This window comes from Myotis lucifugus, unplaced genomic scaffold, assembly GCF_000147115.1.
Source record: "Myotis lucifugus unplaced genomic scaffold, Myoluc2.0 scaffold_329, whole genome shotgun sequence".
Taxonomy (NCBI): Eukaryota; Metazoa; Chordata; class Mammalia; order Chiroptera; family Vespertilionidae; genus Myotis; species Myotis lucifugus.
The window spans coordinates 570,351-593,236 of record NW_005871377.1 but is presented as its reverse complement, the minus strand read 5'-3'; the positions used below and the strand labels follow the sequence as shown (position 1 = coordinate 593,236).

At 57.4% G+C, this 22,886-nt stretch overlaps 1 protein-coding gene across 1 annotated transcript in view; it reads right to left on the bottom strand.

The window, feature by feature from the left end:
• The window catches only part of ERBB2 (erb-b2 receptor tyrosine kinase 2), a 24,780-nt gene extending 2,370 nt beyond the window's left edge, over window positions 1–22,410 (bottom strand). Inside the window, exons 1-23 of the mRNA XM_023764365.1 lie at window positions 22,136–22,410; window positions 16,008–16,159; window positions 14,539–14,725; window positions 13,631–13,765; window positions 13,036–13,104; window positions 12,734–12,849; window positions 12,466–12,607; window positions 11,790–11,909; window positions 11,355–11,481; window positions 8,838–8,911; window positions 8,663–8,753; window positions 8,280–8,479; window positions 7,790–7,922; window positions 7,616–7,706; window positions 6,480–6,640; window positions 3,659–3,706; window positions 2,226–2,364; window positions 2,026–2,148; window positions 1,657–1,755; window positions 1,194–1,379; window positions 907–1,062; window positions 746–821; window positions 280–433 (exon numbers count right to left, since the gene is read on the bottom strand). Coding sequence (XP_023620133.1) covers window positions 280–433; window positions 746–821; window positions 907–1,062; window positions 1,194–1,379; window positions 1,657–1,755; window positions 2,026–2,148; window positions 2,226–2,364; window positions 3,659–3,706; window positions 6,480–6,640; window positions 7,616–7,706; window positions 7,790–7,922; window positions 8,280–8,479; window positions 8,663–8,753; window positions 8,838–8,911; window positions 11,355–11,481; window positions 11,790–11,909; window positions 12,466–12,607; window positions 12,734–12,849; window positions 13,036–13,104; window positions 13,631–13,765; window positions 14,539–14,725; window positions 16,008–16,159; window positions 22,136–22,208 — 2,852 coding nt within the window. The 5' untranslated portion in view covers window positions 22,209–22,410. The remainder of the gene's footprint in view (window positions 1–279; window positions 434–745; window positions 822–906; window positions 1,063–1,193; window positions 1,380–1,656; window positions 1,756–2,025; window positions 2,149–2,225; window positions 2,365–3,658; window positions 3,707–6,479; window positions 6,641–7,615; window positions 7,707–7,789; window positions 7,923–8,279; window positions 8,480–8,662; window positions 8,754–8,837; window positions 8,912–11,354; window positions 11,482–11,789; window positions 11,910–12,465; window positions 12,608–12,733; window positions 12,850–13,035; window positions 13,105–13,630; window positions 13,766–14,538; window positions 14,726–16,007; window positions 16,160–22,135) is intronic.
• Between the last annotated feature and the right edge of the window lie 476 nt (window positions 22,411–22,886).

Sequence of the window (22,886 nt, the reverse complement as noted above, 5' to 3'; positions counted from 1 at the left end):
TTCCAGTCCAAAGCTCTCAGGTGGTAGAGACGAGGTACCAGAAGCTTTGAGAATCTCGGTAAGTTTGCCCTTTTGATTTTGCATCTAAGTCGCTTTCTAGCTGGTCCCCTGGAGCGTCCCTGGACTGGTATGTGAAAGGGAAGCGAGACCCTGTGGAGGTTCCTGGTACCATGCGGGGCCTCTGGGTCACATGCATTCTGGCTTGGCCCCCTTCCATGTTCCCTGTAGACCCTCCACCCAGAACCTCCCACCCGCCTCCAAGCAGCCAGCACAGCTCACCACGCACATTTGACCATGATCATGTAGACATCGATGGTGCAGATGGGCGGCTGGGGCAGCCGCTCCCCCTTCTCCAGCAGGTCAGGGATCTCCCGGGCTGGGATCCCATCGTAAGGTTTGGCCCCAAAAGTCATCAGCTCCCACACAGTCACACCTAGGGCAGAGACAGGATGAGACGGGCAACAGGAGGAGCGTTAGCGTCTGCGTCCCAGAGGCTCTGTCCAGGAGCCTGGCACCTGGGGGAAGGAGGGGAGGGATGGGTTGGCAGAGGGCAGGAGCTCCCTCTAGTCCTTCCCCAACCCCTGGGACGTGCACAGACCCTAGCAGGTTGAAGCACTGCAGTCCTCCCTTCCAACCCACATTGATGCTGAGGAGTCTCCGTTCATTCTCATCCTTTCACCAACATCCCACCATGGACAGGACCATGGCTCCTCGTCCACCCCGCCCAGTGCTGCCCCCCACGCACCGTAGCTCCACACATCACTCTGGTGGGTGAACCGTCGGCGGAGAATGGACTCCAGCGCCATCCACTTGATGGGCACCTGAGAGGGAAGAGAAGTCCTGAACTAGGTGTGTTGGGGGTGGGGGGGATTCTCAGAGTGCTCCCAGGCCCAGACCCCACTCCACCTTGCCCCCATCTGCATGGTACTCCGTCTCGTCGATGTCCAGCAGCCGAGCCAGCCCAAAGTCTGTGATCTTGACGTGGTTGGGACTCTTGACCAGTACGTTCCGGGCAGCCAGGTCCCTGTGCACAAGCCGCACTTCCTCCAGGTAGCTCATTCCCTGGGATGGGAGGCATCCTTGTTAATCAGGCTCTAGTCACTCTCCCCCAGGAAACCTCCCCATCCCCACCCTGCGTGGGGGCAGGCTTGCTCTCAGGGGCACCCATGGCGCCCAGACCCCTGGGTGCGTACCTTGGCAATCTGCACACACCAGTTCAGCAGGTCCTGGGAGCCCAGGCGCCCGCGGTGTTCGCGGACGTGGTCCAGGAGGCAGCCGTAGGGCATGAGCTGTGTCACCAGCTGCACCGTGGAGGTCAAGCAGATGCCCAGGAGGCGCGACACATAAGGGGAGCCCACACCAGCCATCACATATGCTTCCTGGGGGCAAGGGGGCACACTGAGGGGGTGTGGGAGACCACGAACCCCAACCACCACGCGCCCCTCCTGAGGGCCAAGGTGTGACTGGGGACCCCCACTGGACCCGACCCCATCTGACACCAACCAGAACCACAGCCCACAGGATGGGGAGGTGAAGAGTCCAGGTTTGGGGATAACGCAGGTGTCTCCTTAAATCCCAGGGGAGAGGGAGCTCAGAGCCAGACCTGCAACCAGGGGCCCTCCTGTGCTCCCGGCTGGGGAGGGTGGAGGGACTTACATCCAAGATTTCTTTGTTGGCTTTGGGAGATGTGTTTTCCCTCAACACTTTGATGGCCACTGGGATCTTCACGTTCTCCCCATCGGGGATCCAGATGCCCTGGGCAGAGAGCGGGGAACGTGAGCAGGAAACGGCCGGCCCAAGAAGGTCATTCCTGTGTTTCCCCACCCCTGGGCCAACCTCACAATTTACCAAGAGCCTCATTATCTAGCCCCACTCACCCATCCCTTTCCCCCGTTCCAGCCTCTATAACTGCCCTACCAAACATCACCGCCCCCAGCTCAGGGCCGCCTTCCCCCACAGAACCCTTGGTCACACCCCAATGCACCCTCTGGGACCGCCCACCCCAACTTTGGCCCCACCCCTGACCTTGTAGACGGTGCCAAAAGCTCCGGATCCGAGCACCTTCACCTTCCTCAGCTCCGTCTCTTTGAGGATCCGCATCTGAGCCTGGTTGGGCATCGCCCCGCTAGGCGTCAGCGGCTCCACCAGCTGTGGGGACAGGGTGCGCCTGCGTCAGTGCCTGGAGGGCTGGGCCGCAGACCCCAAGCAGGTAGGGAGGCCCTCACCTCCGTTTCCTGCAGCAGCCTCCGCATCGTGTACTTCCGGATCTTCTGCCGCCTTCTCCTGATTAGGATGCCGAGGACTACCCCCACGACCATGACCAGCAGAATGCCCACCACAGCAGCAATGATGGACGTCACAGGGCTGCAGACAGGGGCCAAGGTCAGGGGTTGGGGAGCAGTCTTGGGGAGCAGGGCTGAATGGGCCCCATGGAGGCGCAGGAAGGTCACTGGTGTTTGGAAAGGGACTTTGGAAGGGTGACCCACAGACTTCTACCCACTCTTCCCTGTTTTAAAACCTCCCTTGGCTCCCTACTGCCTCCAGGATCAAGTCCAAACTCCTTGCTGGGTATTCAAAGCTCTCACCACGCACATCCCCACATTGTCTATGCTCTTACCCCTGGCTTAGCCCAGGATTCTCAAACTTCCTGACAAAAACCACCAAGGAGCTTGTTAAAATGCACAGGTCTGGAGCCCCACCCCCAGAGTCTGGCTGTGGGAATGGGGTGGGGCCCAGGAATGTGCACCCAGTGATTCTGATGTTCTAGCCAAACTTTTCACCCACAGGTCATGGTTTTCCACGCCTCCCAACCTCTGCACATGCTGCTACTTCTGCCCGGACCACCCCTTCTCTGTGGGATCACCCTTCAGACTCGGCCTGGAACCGCTGGCACTCCTGGGCATTGAGTGTCCTCCTTGCCCCTCCCCTGCTTAGCCAGGGGCTGGCGCATTGCAGACTCTAGTGAACGCTTGCTTCCTAGACAAATGATTGCCTAGGACATACGCCAATCTTTTTCTCCCCAAAGCCCTTTGCCCAGCTCCCCACTGCCCAGAAGCCCAGTCCAACCCTGTGGCCTGCTGGTGAGGGAGGCCCCATGCCCTCCAGATCCAGCCTGAGCCTGACTCAGACTCACCCTGATCCCTCCTCTGTGCTGACTAACAGAGCACCACGCACGCCAGGACCTTCCAGGAAGCACAGCCTAGGTTTTTCCGACCCTTCCCCAGGAAGCCACTTAAGCTGCTTTCCCCCTAAGGCAAGTGACCTACCTGCCCCTCTTTCAAGACCTGGCTCAAATGCCACCTCCTTCTTGAAGCCTGCCTCCACCCCCTCCTCTCCCTCAGGGCTGCAGCTGCACCCTCTTCTCCATCTGCCTGGAGTCCCAGGGTCCCTTACAAGACATCTAGCTACTCGAGGGTGGGAGATACTGGGAACCTGTGCCATCTTTTCCTGTTCCCCAGGCCACAAGCATCCTGAGCAGGTCCTCCAGCCACTTGTTGAAACGAATTGGAAGGAGGACCCACAGTGGAAGAGTGGGCAGGAAAGGGACCTGTGTCATGTCAGGAGGTGCCCCGCCCCCTCCTTCGTTCAGCAGTGACCACCCAGGGGCCGGTGGGGGACGGGGGAGCAGCCAGGGGCATGTCCTGGGGACCACGCTGACCTGGCTCTCTGCTCGGCGGGGCAGCCCTTCTCATCCAGGTCCACGCAGCTGCAGGAGAGAGAGGCCTGTGAACAAAGCTGGGCACCACCTCCTGGGCTCCCTCCCGCCGCCCAGCAACCCCGGAGGGAGGTGTGGCTGCCTGGTGATCCCCGTTGGACAATGGCAGAAACTGGGCTCAAGGTCATCAGTGATCTTCCTATCACCCCACAAGGGAGTCCCGTCCAGCCGGGGAGCCCCCTGCCCCCGTCCTCCTGCCCCTCCCTGCGGTGTGTCCTGTGGGGGCCCCCAAAGGAGCACCGAGTCCCAAAGCCCAGCCATCCCCTCCCTGAAAGAAGGCCAGGGCAGCGAACCGGCCCCACTTCTGCAGGACAGTCGGCGGCACCTGTGCAGGAACGTCTGTGACGCAGCAGCCCCCCTCTCAGGGTGTGCCCTAAAGATGTTCACTTGTACAGGGAGCTCCCGTGCAATAAACTTCCAAAAAATGAAAATAAAAGGCCCTGGCCGGGTAGCTCGGTTGTTCAGAGTGTCTCCCGAGACACCAAGGTTGTGGGTTTTATTCCCATCGGGGCACATGCAGGAAGCAACCAGTGCATGCGTAACTCGGTGGAGCAACAACATCGATGTTTCTCTCTCTCTCTAAAAAACAATCAATAAATAAAAATTTAAAAATAAAGAAGCCTAATCAATATCCCTCAAACGGGGACATGGTTAAATAATACCACATCCACGCGATCGCTTGAGCAGTTCACAAAAGGAGGAGGTGGATCCATGCGCACTCACAAGAAAGGCCTTCCAGGGCACACGAAGTGGGGGTGGGGGTGGGGGGCAAAGTGCAGAACAGTATCCCAAGTCTGATCCCCTTCACAATGAAAAGGGCACACACACAAACCCACACTGGTTACATGTGAGTTGAAATTGCCGTTTCCTGGGCATTTCTGACCTATAACAACAGCAATCTTCTATGACGCAGCCCAGCATGTGTATGTGAATGTGCGGAGGGAAGCCTGCAGGAGGCACACACCCCAGTGAATCCGGAGGTTCTCCCCAGGGAGGGGGGAGCAGGGGCAGGGATCGAAAGGGCAGGTGCGCTTTGCAGTGTTTATACTTCTGAATTGCTGAAAATGTTTGTCACAAGGATGCATCCACGTATTTCATGTGTAATTAAAGACAACTTTGGGGGAAAAAAAAAAAAAGAATAGGGTAGATCACCATGTTAGGACATGAAAAAACACTGCAAGATCCTGTCAAGTGAAAAAAAAGCCATTTGCGCCCTAGCTGGTTTGGCTCAGGGGATGAAGCGTCGGCCTGCGGACTGAAGGGTCCCAGGTTCGATTCCGGTCAAGGGCATGTACCTTGGTTGTGGCACATGCCCAGTAGGGGGTGTGCAGGAGGCAGCTGATCAATGTTTCTCGCTCATCGATGTTTCTAGCTCTCTATCCCTCTCCCTTCCTCTCTGTAAAAAATCAATAAAATATATTTTAAAGCCCTAACCGGTTTGGCTCAGTGGATAGAGCATCGACCTGCGGACTGAAGGGTCCCAGGTTCGATTCCAGTCAAGGGCATGTACCTTGGTTGCAGGCACATCCCCAGTGGGGGTGTGCAGGAGGCAGCTGATCGATGTTTCTAACTATCCCTCTCCCTTCCTCTCTGTAAAAAATCAATAAAAATATTTAAAAATATATATATTTTTTTTTTTTTAAAGAAAAAAAGCTATTTGCAAACAATACGCATGATGTATGGTCTACGAAACCATTTTGGTGGGGGAAAATAAAGGCCCTAGCTCAGCGGTTCTCAACCTGTGGGTCGCGACCCCTTTGGGGGTTGAACGACCCTTTCACAAGGGGTTGCCTAAGACCATCGGAAAACACATATATAATTACATATTGTTTTTGTGATTAATCACTATGCTTTAATTATGTTCAATTTGCAACAATGAAATTGGGGGTCACCACAACATGAGGCACTGTATTAAAGGGTCGCGGCATTAGGAAGGTTGAGAACCACTGCCTAGCTGGTTTGGCTCAGTGGATAGAGCCTCGGCCTGGGGACTGAAGGATCCTGGGTTCGATTCTACTCAAGGGCACATGCTCGGGTTGATGCAGGAGGCAGCCAATCAATGATTTTCTCTCATCATTGGTGTTTCTACTTCTCTCTCCCCTCTCCCTTCCTCTCTGAAATCAATGAAAATATATTTATAATTTTTTTCATAAAAATAAGTTAGAATACAGATAAAAACAACTGGAGAACAGTACTATACATACATATATGTAACATGTTGTAATAATACACGTTAGAATGCACAGATAAAAACAACTGGAGAGTATAACATGTTAGAATAATATATATGTAAGCATGTGCACAGATAAAAACTAGGGCAAAACACTATAACTGATAAACAGTGGGGACAGAACTGCTAGCAACACTAGTTTATATTTTATGTTTCAATAAAAAATGTTAGCCGAACCGGTTTGGCTCAGTGGATAGAGCGTCGGCCTGTGGACTCAAGGGTCCCAGGTTCGATTCCCGTCAAGAGCTTGTACCTTGGTTGCGGGCACATCCCCACTGGGGGGCGTGCAGGAGGCAGCTGGTCGATCTCTCTCATCGATGTTTCTAACTCTCTATCCCTCTCCCTTCTTCTCTGTAAAAAATCAATAAAAATATATATTAAAAAAAATGTTAACCTGTTACTTTTGGGATCAGACAAAAAGGAGGTGAAAATTAAGCCTCAGATTTTAGCAGCGCAGAGCCGTCCCCTTTTGTAATGCCGCAGAGGCTCCTGGGACAAAGCCCGCCTTTAGCAGAAAAGGGCCCGCAGACTCACGAGTGGGTGCAGTTGATGGGGCATGGCTGGCACGTGCCCTCCTCGTCGGGGAACTTCCAGATGGGCATGAAGGAGAGGTCAGGCTTCACGCCACTGGGGCACCGGGCCACACAGAAGGGAGAGTCCTTGTAGTGGGCGCAGGCCACACACTGGTCGGCCTCCTGGGAAGGCAGGAAGGTCTGTGAGGGGCTGGGTGTAGGGTGAGGCGCCTGCGCCCCCTTCGAGCCTCCGACAGCCACTCAGCAGCACTTTTCACGCTGCTCCTGGGACAGCCTACACCTGCTGTGTCTACTGCCCCTGCTCTCCATCCAGGCCCGCCCGCCCTCACCTCCCTCCTCACCTCCCTCCCCACCCCCGCTTCAAAGCTTGATCCCTGAGCTGGGGGCTTCGGATGAAGAACTGGAAGCCAAGGGAGGGAGCTCATTGCGAAGGTCTAACAGCAAGTAGTAATAGTCATGAACATGCAGAAAGCCTTTCCCGTGCTCAGGCCGGTGCAAACCCTATGTTACGTCAGTTCTTCCTGTCCCCTAAGGAAACAGGCACCATGTGACACTCGCTTTACACATGAGGTTGAAGGAGGCCCTGCACTTGAATCCAGGCAGTCTGATGCCTAAGCCCACAAGTCTATCCAACCGCCTTGGCACAGTCACAGCCAAAACACAGGCTTCCGCCCAGCCAGCGTGGCTCAGTGGTTGAGCGCCGACCCTGTGAACCTGGAGGTCATAGTTCGATTGCCAGTCAGGGCACATGCCCGGGTTGTGGGCTCGATCCCCAGGGCAGGACGTGCAGGAAGCGGCCGATGAATGATTCTCTCTCATCATTGATGTTTCTCTCTCTCCCTTTCCCTTCCTCTCTGAAGTCAATAAAAATATTTTAAAAAGAACGCAGGCTTCCCTGGGATCTCTGCACAGTCTGGAGGGTCTCAGGGTCCATCACACAACTCACAGTCCGCAGCATAGAGTCTCCTTCCACCCTCCTGCTGTTCCACCCTCCTGCTGTTCCACCCTCCCGCTGTTCAGGTCTGAGCTCAGGGCTCTCTCCACAGATGTCTTACCAGACTTGGCCGGGTCCCTGGCAATCTGCCCCAACCCACCGTTGCTTCCCTCCACCCAGCTCTGAGCCCACCAGCACCTCACCGATCCTAAGCAGGTCGCTGAGCCATTCTGGGGCTGGCACTCGGGGTGGCAAGGCAGACAGTACCTATCCTTCACGTACTCCCTGGGGAGCCTGTGAGAGGGGATGGCGGGTGAGGGGGTCTGGAAGGAGCCCCCGTGCACCCCTCCGCCCTCCCCCTGCTCCGCCCCGCATACCCCTGCAGTACTCGGCACTCCTCCACGCACTCCTGGCCCCGAAGGAACTGGCTGCAGTTGACACACTGGGTGGGCCCCGGACCCCAGCAGTGCCCGTGGGCGCACAGCGGGTAGCAGGCCTGGCCCTCACCCACTGCAGTGAGAGGAAGGAGTCAGAGGGGACTCTTAGGGAGGCTCAGGCCCAAGTGAAGCAGGGGAAGAGGCTGCGGGTGGATCTGGGTGGGAATAGGGCCTGGGCAATGCAGGGAGAGAGAAGAGTTCTGAGGTCCCAGGAAGAGAGAGGAAAGGGGGGAGGGGGCAGGGGGATGCCGAGGCAGTGAGGCAGGACTCAGCTAGAAGCCATGCCAAGGGGTCAAGCCGGCCAGAGCTGTGTCAAGGGTGGCGCCCCGGGGGCGGGCAGTCTGCACGAGTCCCAGGTTGCTGCTGGGAGGGCCCCGGGCACTGCGTGCTGGCAGACGGGGAGCGGGCAGCGCTGGGCTCCCTGTCTTACCACACTCATCCTCTGGCCGGTTGGCACTGTGGAGCAGGGCCTGGTGAGGGTTCCGGAAGAGCTGGTCCCAGGGCACCGTGTGGACAAAGCAGAGGTGGGCGTTGCGGTGGATGAGGGCCAGCCCACTGCCCAGTTCCCGCAGCGAGCGCAGCCCCAGCCATCGGATGCCCAGTCCTTGCAGGGTCAGCGAGTAGGCGCCGCTGTGGGAGAGGAGTGTCAGCTGCGGGGTGGGCAGCCATCACTGACCCCTCCCCCGTCAGCAAGGGCTGCCCTCACCTGCTGTCCCCATAGAGAGGCTGCCACCGGAGCCCCTGGGGAGCAGGACGCCCCACATGCCCACGCGTCTCCCAGCCCCCCTCCGGCCCCCTCCTCCAGGTGCTCACTCATATAGAACGCGTCCCCGGATCACTTGCAGGTTCTGGAAGACACTGAGGTCAGGCATGCTGTCTGGCCACGCCGAGATGTACAGGTAACCTGCAGGCACAGGGGGAGGCTAGGGTGCGGGGACAGGATGGCGCCCCCAGCCCCTTCCGAGCAGGACGCAGGGGCAGAGCTCACCTGTGATCTCCTCCAAGGTCTCAAACACTCTGAGCTGCTCAGGCTCCAGGGGGGCAGTGTTGGAGGTGGAGTTCCTAGAAGAAAGATGAGAGGAGTGGGCAGGGCCCGGAGGGAGCGAGCACAACCCCAGGGCCGGCCCTCTCCCCGCTCCTCTCCGCCCTCCCCTCTATTAATAACCGCACTTAAACCCTTTGCTCAAGCCCGGCTGTTCCCATCTTGAGCTACAAAGCCCAGGCCCTAGTTTGGCAGGACCCATCAAAACAGTATTTATATCCTTTGATCTAGAAATTCTACTTCTAGGAATGTGGCCTGGAGGAACACTGGCCCCTGAGGCACGTACAAGGCAGAACTGTTTGTCAGAGCAAAAACTGGAAACAGCCCTAGCTGGTCTGGCTCAGTGGCTAGAGCGTCGGCCTGGGGACTGAAGGGTCCCAGGCTCGATTCCGGTCAAGGGCATGTACCTTGGTTGCAGGCACATCCCCAATAGGGGGTGTGCAGGAGGCAGCTGATCGATGCTTCTCTCTCATCGATGTTTCTAACTCTCTATCCCTCTCCCTTCCTCTCTGTAAAAAAATCAATAAAATATATTTTAAAATAAATTGGAAACACCCTAAGCACCCATCGGTAAGTCGGGGAGCTGGTAAATATAATCCCGATCTCTCCAGACGACAGACAAAAAGCTAACACCCAGGCGCACTCAGTGTGTGCCAGGCACTGTTCTAAGAGCTCATGCATATTAACTCGTTCACACTTTATAACCGCTTCATGAGGTTGGAACTACTTGTGCCCCCATTTTAAAGATGAGGAAGCGAAGGCCCAGTGAGGTCACATGCACAGTAAATGGTAGAGCCAGGTTTCAAACCCAGGCGGCCTGGCTCCCAGGCCTGGGCCCTTAGCTGCTACTCTTTGCTGCTGCCACCTGCTCCATAGCTGTCGAAAGAATGAGGCAGAACCGTCACGACCAGCTCCCTAAAGGAAGGAGCAGACAATACCCAAGGTATGCTCCAGCTCCGTTTACCTAAACCAGTGGTCGGCAAACCGGCTCGCGAGCCACATGCAGGCTCTTTGGCCCCTTGAGTGTGGCTCTTCCACAAAATACCGACTTCTGTGCATGGGCCACGAAGTTTCAATCGCACTGTACGTGCGCGCCCGCACGTGGTATTTTGTGGAAAAGCCACACTCAAGGGGCCAAAGAGCCGCATGTGGCTCGCGAGCCGCAGTTTGCCGACCACTGACCTAAACCAGCCCTCCCTCCCCAGCAGAACTACCAAAACGATGTTTCTGGCCCTGGCCAGGTAGCTCAGTGGGTTAGCGTCGTTCCCATACACCAGGGTTGCGGGTTTGATCCCGTCAGGCCCCATGCAAGAATCAACCAATGAATGTACGGAACAACATACTGACTTTGGCTCTCCCCCTTCCTCTCTCTCTCTGTCTAAAAATCGATAAATTTAAAAAACCTGAAACTTGCCGAAGCCGGTTTGGCTCAGTGGATAGGGCGTTGGCTTGCGGACTGAAGGGTCCCAGGTTCGATTCCGGTCAAGGGCATGTACCTGGGTTGCGGGCACATCCCCAGTGGGAGGTGTGCAGGAGGCAGCTGATCGATGTTCCTCTCTCATCGATGTTTCTAACTCTCTATCTCTCTCCCTTCCTCTCTGTAGAAAATCAATAAAATATATTTAAAAAAAAAAAAAAAAAAAAAAAAAAAACCTGAAACTATGTTTCTCCGTGTGTCTATGTGCAGATAATGGTCTAGAAGACACACACCCCGTTAACAGTGTCTCCTCTGGAAAGGGCAGTAACGGTGGAAGAAGTGTTGAAAGGAATCTTCTCTTTTTTATTGAAATATAATTCACATATAATAAAATGCACAGATTTTTACTAGGCAATTTGATGAGTTTTGACAAATGCATTCATTCAAGACTCCACCAAGACACAGAACATTCCCATCATCCCAGAAATTTCCTTCCTGTCACTTTCCAGTCCCCGTCCATCCCCCCCGCCCCCCAGGACAACGCTGTTCTGACTGCTATCACCAGGGTGGTTTGGCCGGTCTGGAACTCACATAAGGGGAATCACAGTGTGGACTTTCTTGTCTGGCTAATTTCCCTTAAGATAATGTTCTTGAGAACATGTATGTGATCAGTGTGTTTCTTTTTGTTGCTGAGAATTTCATTGTATGGACAGACGATCATCTATTTGTTCACCTACTGATGCACATACGTGTTATTCCCAGGTTGGGACTCTCAGGAGATAAAGCTGCCATGAACTCAAGGAGAATGTAACTTGACCTGGATGGCTTGACCGCCACACAAGTGCACGTTCATGGATAACGTGTCATTTATGGAAATAACACCCCTCCCAGGAGTCCCCGCTCTCTCTGAATTCCAGGCCTCCCACTTCTGGCTCCTGCCTCCCCCCTCCCCCACCAGATGCTGCCACTCCTGGGTCTTCAGGAATCGGTGACTGCCCGATACTGTCTCCGACCATTGTGCCCGCCCTTAATCGGAGTATCCTTACCCCTTAAAGCTCTCTGGCAGAAACGCCAGGCTCCCAAAGATCTTCTTGCAGCCGGCAAACTCCTGGATATTGGCACTGGTGACTGCCCTCGCCTCCCGCAGGTGTTCCATGCCCAGCCCATAGCACACTGTGGGAGTGGGCAGGTGAATGGGCCACGTCAGCCCGGCAACGGGACTGATCAGCCCCACATGGAGCACCAGGAACTCAGACTCTTGGGTCCCGTCCACAGTCCCCTCTTAGGGCCACATGCCCTCTCCCCACACTGCCAAGATATGGGGGAGCTTGTGGGACTGATCTGGGGGGGGGCAGGGCAGAGACAGTGGGAGACAAGGACTGAGTCCCAGGAGGGTCTGAGGAAGCGGGGACAGTGGGCGAGGCCAGACAGGGTGTGCAGAGGGCCAGGAACCACAGCATGGTTGGGGAGGCGGTGGGTACCTCGGGCACAGGGCTTGCTGCACTTCTCACACCGCTGTGTTCCGTCCTCAGCTGTCACCTCTTGGTTGTTCAGGGGACAGACCAGGGTGCAGGATCCCACGTCCGTTGACAGGTAGTTGTCTGAGGAGACCAGGATTTTGTGTCCATGCGCCCCAGCCCCTCACACCCCACCGTGAGCAGTGTCACCGTGCCCGGGCAGCACAAAAAGAATGACAGCAACCAGGACTGAAAGGCCCCTCCGGCCAGCCTGAGCGTTTACCACTCGTGTACTCCGCACAACAAACCTAAGCGGGAGACACGGTGAGATCCCCATTTTGCCAAAAGGGAAGCCAAAGCACGATTTTACGTAAATTACTCCAGGTCATTGTGCCAGTGAGTGGAGGAGCCAGGATTTGAACTCGTTCAAACTTTATAACCACCTTATGAGGTTGGGGCTCCTATTGTACCCATTTTAGAGATGAGGAAACTGAGACACAGTAGGGTCACATGACCAGTCAGTGCTCTGGCTCCCAAGACTGAGCTCTTAGCTTCTACTCTCTCTGCTGCCCCACAGCTGTTGGAAGAACGAGGCAGCTCCCCAAAGCAAGGGGCAGACAGTACTCCCCACAGGCTCCCACTTACATAAACCAACCTCCCCAGCAACATCCCTGAGACCCTGCTTCTCCGTGGCACTCACAGGGACAGGTGGTCACACAGCTGGCACCAAAGGTGTAGCGGCCCTCGGGGTTGGGCATGGACTCAAAGGTGTCCGTGTTGTAGGTGACCAGGGCTGGGCAGTGCAGCTCACAGATGCCACTGTGGTTGAAGTGGAGGCAGGCCTGGGGGGACAGGCAGCTGGTGGTCACTGGGCTGCTTTCCCCTGATGTGCCAGGGGCAATAGGGCAGGACCAGGCAGGGTGACCCTTCCCTAGCTCCCCCAAAGGTGGGGCCCAGGGGGAACATACCAGGCAGTCAGAGTGCTTGGGGCCCGTGCAGCCGGCAGCACACTGCTCGTGGCAGCAGTCGGTGGGCAGTGAGCCCTTGCAGCGGGCACAGCCGCTGGCACACAGAGTTCGAGTCACTGTCAGGCAAAGGGCAGGATGAGGGCTGGGTGGCCACCCGGGCACCAGACCCCCACCAGCAGCACCTTCTGGGGAAGAGTCCCTGCCCCAGGGGACACACCTGAGGCCCGGTAACCCGCCCCTCCCCACTTCACCTCTATTCCACCAGCCCGGCCCCCCAGACTCCATGCCTCCCGGAGACTCACAGATCTGACAGTCCTTGGAACTCTCTCCCCAGCAGTGGGAAGGGTTGCAGGATGGATAACAGGGTTTGCCTGGAGAGAGAACAGAGAGACGGTGAGACAGAGCAGGAGGCAGCATGCACAGTGAGGGTGAGACCCAGGCGAGCCAAGGGGACTCCAAAAACAGAGACACAATCAAGAAGCAGAGGGAGCCTGGCCAGGGAGCTCAGTTGGTTAGAGCTTCCAATGTGCCAAGGTTTCGGGTTCGATTCCCGGTCAGGGCACATGCCTGGGTTGCAGGCTCGATCGATCCTCAGTGGGGGGGTTTACAGGAGGCAGTTAACTGATGCTTCTCTTTCATCATTGATGTTTCTCTCTCCCCCTCTCCCTTCCTCTCTCTGAAATAAATTTAAAAAATATTTTTTAAAAAATCAATAAATAAAAATTAAAGAAGAAACAAAGGGAGACAGAACAGAGGGCCACAGAGATGAAGAGATGGCAGGAGGCACCAAGAAAGAGGAAGTGGGTGGTGTTGGTGCAGGGTTGGGGGATATAAGCAGGATTTGGGGGGGCGGGGAGCTGAGAAGGAGGAGGCTGCAGGCGGGGAGGAGCGGCTTACAGGCCCGTGAGCGGTTGGTGTCTATCTGCAGGAGGGCCAGCCGGTTGTTCTTGTGGAAGATGTCCTTCCACAGGACCGTGTCCTGGTGGCAGAGCTGTGGGTTCCGCTGCATCAACACCCCTCCCTTCAGGATCTCTGTGGGATGGACAACAACCAGGCATCTGTCTGTCAGCTTCTGCTCCCGCCCCCGGCCTTCTAAAAGGGGAGCGGGCTTCTGAAACACACCCCAGGTCCCCCGGGGAACAGAGAGGACACCCTCAGCATCTTTGAGCCCGACCAGTGCCATCCCCGCCCCGTCGCCCCCACATACACAAACAGATGAGGTCCGGGAGGAGGGAGTTGTCCGTGTCAGGGTGCAGATGCCCAGGGACTCTCTCTTCTCCTCCCGCCTCTGCTCTGTGCTTGTTGTAAAAAGAGGGACTCTGGAGTCTGAAACCCCGCCTCACCACCCACTAGCTGCGCAACCTCGAGCAAGTCACCTATCCTCCGTAAACCTGTTTTCTCATCTGTGAAGTGAGAACACCGTGAACGCTCCCTGGCGAGCTCACGGCCCGACTGAAATAGAATCATTGCACGCAGGGCCGCTGGCACGCAGGGTCTGGGCCACTGTCAGCCCCAGGGCTACCATATACAGTGACACAGGTTGTTCACCACACACGTGTTCTCAGCCCAGAAGTGGGCAAGACCCACCCAGCATCCTCGCTGGCAAGCTGCGTGGGCGGGAACAAGCTGCGACTTGCCGGGACGAAGGGAAATCTTTTTTTTATTCTTCACAAGGACACCTTTCCTAGCGCCACCTGCACCCATCCTGAGGGGGTGCAAGCTCCAAGCCACCCCACGCCTCCTGGCTAGCAGCGGCCCTGGCCAGCTCTCCATCACCAGGCGATGTCGAGGGTGATGGTGACCACCTGTGAGGCTTCGAAGCTGCAGCTCCCGCAGCCCTCCTGGGGTGGCGCTGTCTCCGTTGTCCAGCACGGCCAGGGCATAGTTGTCCTCAAAGAGCTGGGTGCCTCGGATGATTCGCAGCCTCTGCAGCGGGACCTGTGTCACTTGGCTGTGAGCGATGAGCACGTAGCCCTGCACCTCCTGGATATCCTGGGAGGGCGCAAGGGAGGTTGGGGTTGAGGCAGGCCTGGGTCCTGGAACACTACCCCCCTCCAAGGCCTCCTCGGGGTTACCCAGTGCGCGGGGACCTTGGGCAAGGCCCCTAGCCCCTGAACGGTCCTGCTCTCTTCGTGTGTAAAATGGAAACCAAGGCCACTCCCCAAACCAGATTCCTGTAGATCAGGAAAGATGATGGTGGGGGAGCACTCGGTGAGCTGGGAGCAGATGCCCCACCCTCTCTGCATCTCAGTTTCTACATCTATAAAAGGAAAGGCTTGGACGAGGTGCCATCGGTGCATTGCATACCTGACCCCACTCCAGGGCACCATGGAAAAGGCTCAGCAGGCTGGTTTCCACTCTCCTGCTCATGACCCTTTCACATACATTTCCCATTTTATCTACAAAATGGGGGAGTCAGAGCATGCCTATTGCTCCCAATATACAGGTAAGAAAACTGAGACCCAGAGCAGACAAGAACCTAGACCACATTCGCATGGTCTGTCAGTGGCAGAACTGGCCCTGAAACCCACATTTCCCACTACTCCGGGTGGGAGAGGGACAGTGGCTGGGCAGTTAGACGGGGGGAGGTGATCATGCTGGCAAGAGAGCAAGAATTTAGCAAAGGGCCTGGCCAGTGTGGTTCAGTGGTTGTGTCGACCTATGAACCCAGAGGTCACGGTTCGATTCCTGGTCAAGGGCACATGCCCGGGTTGCAGGCTGGATTCCCAGTGTGGGGCGTGCAGGAGGCAGCCGATCAATGATTTGCTCTCATCATTGATGTTTCTATCTCTCTCTCCCTCTCCCTCCCTCTCTGAAATCAATAAAAATATATTTTTAAAAAGAATTTAGCGTGCCCTAGCCGGCTTGGCTCAGTGGATAGAGCATCGGCCTGCGGACTGAAGGGTCCCAGGTTCGATTCCGGCCAAGGGCACATGCCTGGGTTGCGGGCTCCATCCCCAGTGTGGGGTGTGCAGGAGGCAGCCAATCAATGATTCTCTCTCATCATTGATGTTTCTCTCTCTCTCCTTCTCCCTTCCTCTCTGAAATCAATAAAGAAATATATTAAAAAAATAAAAGAATTTAGCGAAGGAACAGATGCATTCCACCTAGAGATGTCCACGGCCAGCCACGCTACAGAGAAGGAATCAACTGGCCTTGCACTAGAATGGAGAGGGGTTAGACATCAGAAAGGACTTCCTGTTGAGGAACCGCTAGCGAGGAAATCTAGGCCCGGCTGGCGGCAGGGACTGGCTGGGTTGCCCCTGGCTCTCACCTGTAGGAAGGAGAGGCTGGCATTGCCAGGCAGGTGGGTGAGCTCCAGGTTACCCTGCACCACCTGACAGCCCTGGTAGAGGTGGCGCAGCATGTCCAGGTGGGTCTCAGGACTGGCTGGGAACTGCAGCTTCATGTCTGTGCCGGTGCACACTGGCAGGAGGGAGGAGGCGGGTCAGAGGGCACCGTGCAGGGAGCTGCTCCAACCCGGCTGCCTCCCCCACACTCACTCCCCAGAGGCATGCCCTTGGACAAGGACCCCTCCTCCCATGTCCCTTGCACCTGCAGAAGCTGCAACAGCAAAAGAAAGTTTGCAGGTTTGGGAAGAGGAGGGAAGTCAGGGGAGGGGCTCCGTCTGACTCAGCCCATTCTGAGCATCCGAGGGCCCTGCTGTGTAAGCCTTAGGGAGCTTGCCCTCCCAATCCAGGGGGCTGTTTGCAAAGAAAGCCTCCCTTTGTCCCAAAGCCACGACTCAGGGCCAAGGGGTAAAAAATCCCCCAACGGAGGTGCCGATGAATCATGAGCCCTCTGGATACCCCTATCTCTCCCCCAAGCAAACAAACTCCGGGTATTCTCCCCAGCCCATTCCAATGCCACCCACGTGCCAGCCTCCTGGCAAGGGATACCCACCCCCACAAGGCCACCCAGAAGGTGGGGAAGGAGGGTCAGCTGGAGTCATCGCGGGGGCATGGAGACCACCAGCGGCCTGGCCACTGCAGGGACCTCTAGAATTCCCCCAGGCAGAGACGAGGAGCATCAGACCCCATCTGTGGGCATCCGGGCCCAGGCTGCAGATCCTGGGCCAGAATGATGCCTGCTCTGAAGGCTCCTCCTCTGGTACCTCACCCTCGCCACCTCCTCAGGGCAAGGCTCCAGAAGCAGCTGGCACAATCTATGCCACGAAACTCCTGCCACAAGAGCACTACGTCAGCCCTGTGTGCCTGCCCAGTGCCAACTATCAGCCAACTATCACGATGAACTGCCCCCAGGCCTACCTGGACCCCAGCTGGGTGTCCCTGAAACCAGAAATGCCCCTGAAGCCCAGAAACACAGGACGGGTAAAGCACCCCTGGTGAGGGGGCGCTGGGGGCAGCAGCTGGCACCATGCCTGCCAGCAGGGGGGAGATGAAACTGTCCAGTTGAACTTGTTTTTCTGCTCTGGTGAGAAGATGAATCACCTGGTGCGTCTTGCCCAGGAGGGCGTGCCGGGGGGAGTGGGTGGAGGGCACCCCCAGGTACACAGGCCCACAGGTGCCTGAGCTGCCCGGAATTCCTGCTGGTCCCCACTCCACTTCCTACAGTCTACGTGCAGATTCAGGGGAACAGCAAGGTGGCTGACCTCGAGGTCTGACGCCAGGGCTCCCGCTCGCCCATCAACTTGGAGCTGGAGGTCAAATCCTGAGAGGGGGCAGGTAATAATACCCCCGGCCTCCAGAAAGCTGGGGAAAGGCTGGCGGGGCAAGCCCCACCCTGCCCCCATTGCTTCCTGGGCCTCCTAGTAACTCCAGAGTGCTCTCTGTTCCCACCCCTCTGGGCAGAGAGAGAAGGAAGCAAACAGGGAGGAAGGGGAGAGCCCAGAAATAGAATCCAGGGTCCCTCCCCCCAAGCTCCCAAAAGAAACAGGAGCGGGGTGGCAGGCCAGGCCCAAAATAACGCCCGCTGCCAGGACCTCCCCCAGCCTCCGCAGCTTCAGCTGCTTTGTAGTCACAGCTGTCTCCAGGCCCAGACCCCGAGGCCCTGGCCCAAGCCCGGGAAAGGGACCAGCAGCGCTGGGGCAGGGGCTGTCTCCACCCCCCGCAGCCCTGTGCGGCTTCCAAAGGACACCAGCTGTGGCAGCCAGGCAATAGGAAAACAACAACAATGGAACAGTGGGGGCAGCTGCATCAACTGAGGGCCTACTGTGTGCTCAGCAGGCACTCCGGGGGAGCTTCATAACATCCTGCAGAGGCTGGGACTGAGACCTCTATTTTGCACAGAAGGAAACTGAGGCCGACCGGGGTTATTCTCCCAAGATGATGAAGCCTGTAGGGAGCAGGATTTGAACTCATGTCTGTGTGCCTTTAGAGTCTGCGTTTCTTCCACTAGGCCTAACTGCACACATAGATTAACTCCACGCCCCACACAAACGTAAATACACACCAATCCCACCGGTGCCACTGAAAAACATTACAGGTGCTGGGCAGGGCAGAGTCGCTGGGCTGGGCAGGACCAGAGAGAGTAGCAGCCCCACCCCACTAGTGAATTTGTCTGTGGCTCATTTGAGTCTGATTAAGACTTTTTAAGTGTTGGCAATAGGTGGTAAACTTGGTGCCCTGAGACCCACTCCCAGGGAGCTGGAAGCTTGTGTGCTAATCCCCACATGCACACACCAACCTGACAGAAAGCCCAGAAGGCCTTCCTAACACCTCCCTTACCGCCACCTCCCTCCCCTCCACCAGGACCCTTCCTCCTCTCCTACTCCCCCATCTCCTCACCAGCTCCCCACCCCTCAGTCTCCACCTTCAGCCCCCACTGATTTTCTTGGGGGAGGGGGAGGTCCTGTTCCCTACAGGGGAGCTCTTCGTTTCCAGCACACCTGCCCCTTAGGAGCCACAATTAGGGCAGGGCGCACAGTGGGCACTGGGTGATGGATGGATGGATGGATGGATGGATGGATGGATGGATGATGGACGGATGGGTGGATGGATGGATGGATGGATGGATGATGGACAGATGGGTGGATGAAGTCCAATCAAGAGTCTCCAAACCAAAAGGGACCAGTTGAGGTCACGGTGTCCATCCCACTGCTGAGAGGCTGGTCACAGTCCCTCCCACCTGTCCCTCCAAATAGACTTCAAAGGTCAGGGTTTGGTCCCAGTTCTGGGGGTGTCCTCAAGTGGGTTCTCTCCTCCCCGCCAGCCTTCAGGGCCAGCTGCTTCTCTTGCTCTATACCAGCATGAAAGCCAATACTTCCTTTGGTTTCCATGAACACTACCTGCATTCCCAAAGCTCACCTCCCCGAGACCCACCAACCACACACCGGGTATATCAGGGGGCCTGGGCTCAGGGTCACCAGACCAGAACCCAGCTGGGCCGCTCACTCTGTGACCCTGAGCACATCCTGGGCCTCCAGGGTAGAGGCCAAACCAGGTTCATCTCTGTGGCCAGCAGTGCCTGTGTCTTAGTAGGCCCTCAGTGAATATTCACTGACCTGAACTTAGCTATAAGGAGGGAGTAATAAAACAATAACAGCTCTTCCTTTCTGCAGAGAAGTTAAATGAGAAAATGAATCAAAAAGCAGTTTGTAAACATGACAAGGCTTGGTAAACAGAGCTGGGACAACACAAACATTGGCTATAACTCTCCTACTCCTTAAGAGAGAGCACACCCTTCCCCCTACCTCCACTCTCCTCTCAGGGGTAGACAGGAAAGGTGGCCTAGCAAAAGATGGGGGTGTCACCCCAGAGGGGCTTTCCAAGGCAGAGGGCGGGCATCTTTTTCCAGATCATTCCAGCTACCCAGGGACAGGCATAACTATCTGGGCCCTACACCAGCTCCCCTAGCCCCAGCCTCACCCTGGTCCCTCTTGCTCCTAATGCAGCCGTCTCCTTCTCCACAGCCCTGCAGGTCCCACAGGCCTCCACCCCACTCCAGCCCTCAGTCCCCTGCCATTCCAGGAGGGCGGGCCCAAGCAGAAGGCAGGCATGAGGTGGACAGGGAAAGATGACTCCTAAGCCAAGAGGGGACCTGGGGTGGGCCTAGATAAGGAAGGTCATTCGCCTAAATAACAGAGTAGCACCTCTACCCCAGTCTGGCCACCTGGCTGCCCCTGAGGCTTTGCTCAACTCCTTCCTGTTCAAGAGAATAAGACTGATCAACTCTGTCCTCATTAGAAGCCAAAAATGCCCTGGACATTACTGGGTGGCTGGGAAGCCGTGGATAAGTCGCTTCATCTCCCTGAACTTCCGTTTTCCCCTCCGTGCAGCTACTTCACAGGGTGGTTGCAGAGATGGAGTGAAACTGTCCACGGGTAAGAACCCGGCATAGACGAAGCCAGCTGTGCATTTTTGAGAAGTGAAGGCAAGGGAAGTTCATATAGCAGAAGTGTGGGCCATTCCCACCAAAAGAAAAGAAAAAGTGCTGTGTTCGGAATGTAACGTAATTTCTTTTTGCATTTGATACTCTCTTTTCAATTGTTTTATTGTGAATATTGAAATGAGGTTACTTTCCCTAAGTATAGTCAAATGAAGAAGGAGAGTGTTGGGGGAATCATACAGGGATTAAATATGAGCTCTGCAAGATAAAAAAAGAATGTGTTTGCTGCACCTTACAAAACCTGAACTCCAAGAGGGGTCCCAGTCCTGGGACTTCCCCATCTCCCCTTCCCCGCCATGTTCCTACCCTCAGTCCAGGGATGCAATGGGAGTGGCTAGAGGCAGCTGGGTGGTGTGCTACCATTTTAACCCTTCCCTGCACCGCACGCCCAGCATCTCTCTCTGCACCACCCAGCAGTGCACCCTGATTGCAGAACCGACCCCCCAGATCCCAGCACAGCAGCAACCCAGCCACTCCCCACCTGCCCAACTCACAGGCCCCGGCGAGGACAGCCACTGGGCCTGACAGCCCAGCCTGGCCTCGCCCTTTCCAGCAGGAGGTCAGGGGTGAAGACGCCAGCCTGGGAAACAGGCAGGGAGGGATGGGCTCCAAGGAGAGGAGCCTTGTCCCGGAGAGAAGGCGTGGGGCCACCTCCTGCGCTGTTTACAGCAGCGCTGGCCCAGCACCTTCCTCGAGAGGGCAGAGTTCAACCAAGTCCCCAAGTCAGCAAAGAGAGACCTTGTGTTTAGCAACACAAAGCCCAGACACACACACACACACAGACCACACAACTCAAGAGCACCCTGGCATAGAGGCCCCTCAGATATCACAGCAAGGCTCTGACCGAGGGGCCCTCCGGCAACAGGCAAGAGGACACCACCCCTTCTCCGGACACTCCTGCTAAGACCACCCACCACTCCCAGAACCCCTCCTGTGTCTCCCCTCCACCGGGTGATGGGAGCGGGTCCCCCATCGCTCAAGGTAGACGGGCAGGGAAATGTGTGCTGGGGGTCGCACTGCCCGACCTCCTTAAGCCCAGTTTCCACCTGGAGGACGGGCATACCACAGGCCTGCTCTCCTGGGACGGGTCTGGGGCTTAAAAGAGGGAACACATGCAAAACACCATGCGTAGGGCCTGGCGCCGAGTCTATGTCCAGGTTCAGTCGTTCTTGCAGACAGAGGGACAAGTGGGGCAGGACACGGTGCTCCCCTATCGCCCTTCCCCGCACACAGCACGAGGGAAGGCAGGACTCCCAGCCTCTGCACAGCCCGTCTGGCCCCATCCCTGCGCCTCCCCACACCACGCGCCCGGTAGCCCTCGCGTTTATGCCTCAGACCAGGACACCCACCCGTGCTCTCCAAGAGTCACAGGGCGCCGTCCCTGCGCTGGCCTCGAAGAAACGGATTCAAAACTCACGTCTCGCCCTCCCCCACCCCCCGCCCCAGCCCAGGCTCCAGCGCCGGCGACTCCGCGGTCCGACCGGCCACCCTCTCCTCCGGGCTCTCGGTGGACAGGCTGCTCTCCCCACCGCCCCCTCCACACCCAGATCGCGCCTGAAGCCGGAGAAACCAAACCCAATCGGCCGAGGAGGGGCGGGGAGGGGAGGGGGGCGGGCGGCCAGGGCTGCAGGGACCCCCAGGAATCCAGCCCAGGCCGGGCCGGAGGCGGAGGCTGCCAACTGGAGAGGCTTTGAGAGGCTCGAGGGGGCTGGAGAGGAGGCGCGCACACACACACGCCCCGTGCAACACGCCCTTTGAGGGAAACTTTCTGAACCATTTCAGGGAACTTTTCTGACAAGTTCCCGGCGCAATCCCGGAGTCTGGAAAGCGCCGGTCTCCCGAATGGGGCAGCGAGAGGCGCCGCGGGGTAACTGCGCCCCCCCGACCCCCTTCTTTGGCCCCCTCCCCGCCGAGAGCTGGACAGTCCGAAACTTCGGGTCCGGGAGCTCGCACGGCCCCCTCCGCCCGCCTGCCCGGGGGTTTGAGGGGGGGGGGGTCCCAGGCTGCGGGGTCCCGTCGCGGCTCCCTGCCCTCCCCACCCCACCCCGGACTCACCTTGGGTGCCCGCGGCTCCGGGGGGCAGGAGGGCGAGGAGGAGCCCCCAGCGGTACCAGGCCGCCAGCTCCATTGTCCTCACCGCGGCTCGGGTCCCATGGCTCCGGCTGGACCAGGCTGGGGGGGCGGCGCGCGCAGGGGCCGGGAGCTCCGCGCCGAGAGGGCTCCCCGCGAAGGGGCGGGCAGCTGCCGGGGGGGCTCCGCTCGGCTCTCTGCGCGCTTCGGAGGGGAATCTCAGCTCCACAACTTCATTCTCGCACTTCCTCGAGGCTGCCTCCTCCTCCCCCGCCTCCTGCTCCTGTGATTGGGAGCGGCGCGCCCGGCGACCCCCACCCCCTCCAACCACATTCCAGCAAGTCCCTGGGAGTGGCAACCGCGGCTTCACTTTCTCCCTCCGCGCAGGCCTGGGTGCGTCCCGCCCAGCGCCCGGGCGCCCGGTGCCGGCCGCCGTTCCCACCCGGGTCCGTGGAGAACCCCCCAAAGCAGAGGAGGCGGTTGCGCCCCCTCCCCCGGGAGTCGGGGGCAACGGGTTTAGGCTGCCCTCCGCTTTTAAGGCGCAGGTTTCATCCGTAAACATTCCTGGCGAGTTTGCAGCCTACTCCATCACATGCCCATTCGTTTTAATAGCAAATAATGGTTTTCCCACCCCATCCTTAAGTAACATCGATAGCCCAGGGGGGAGGGAGGGGGTGTCGTGCTTAACTTGTGGCTCCCAGGCTTACCTTCTCGAATCTTGTAGGTATATTTTCCA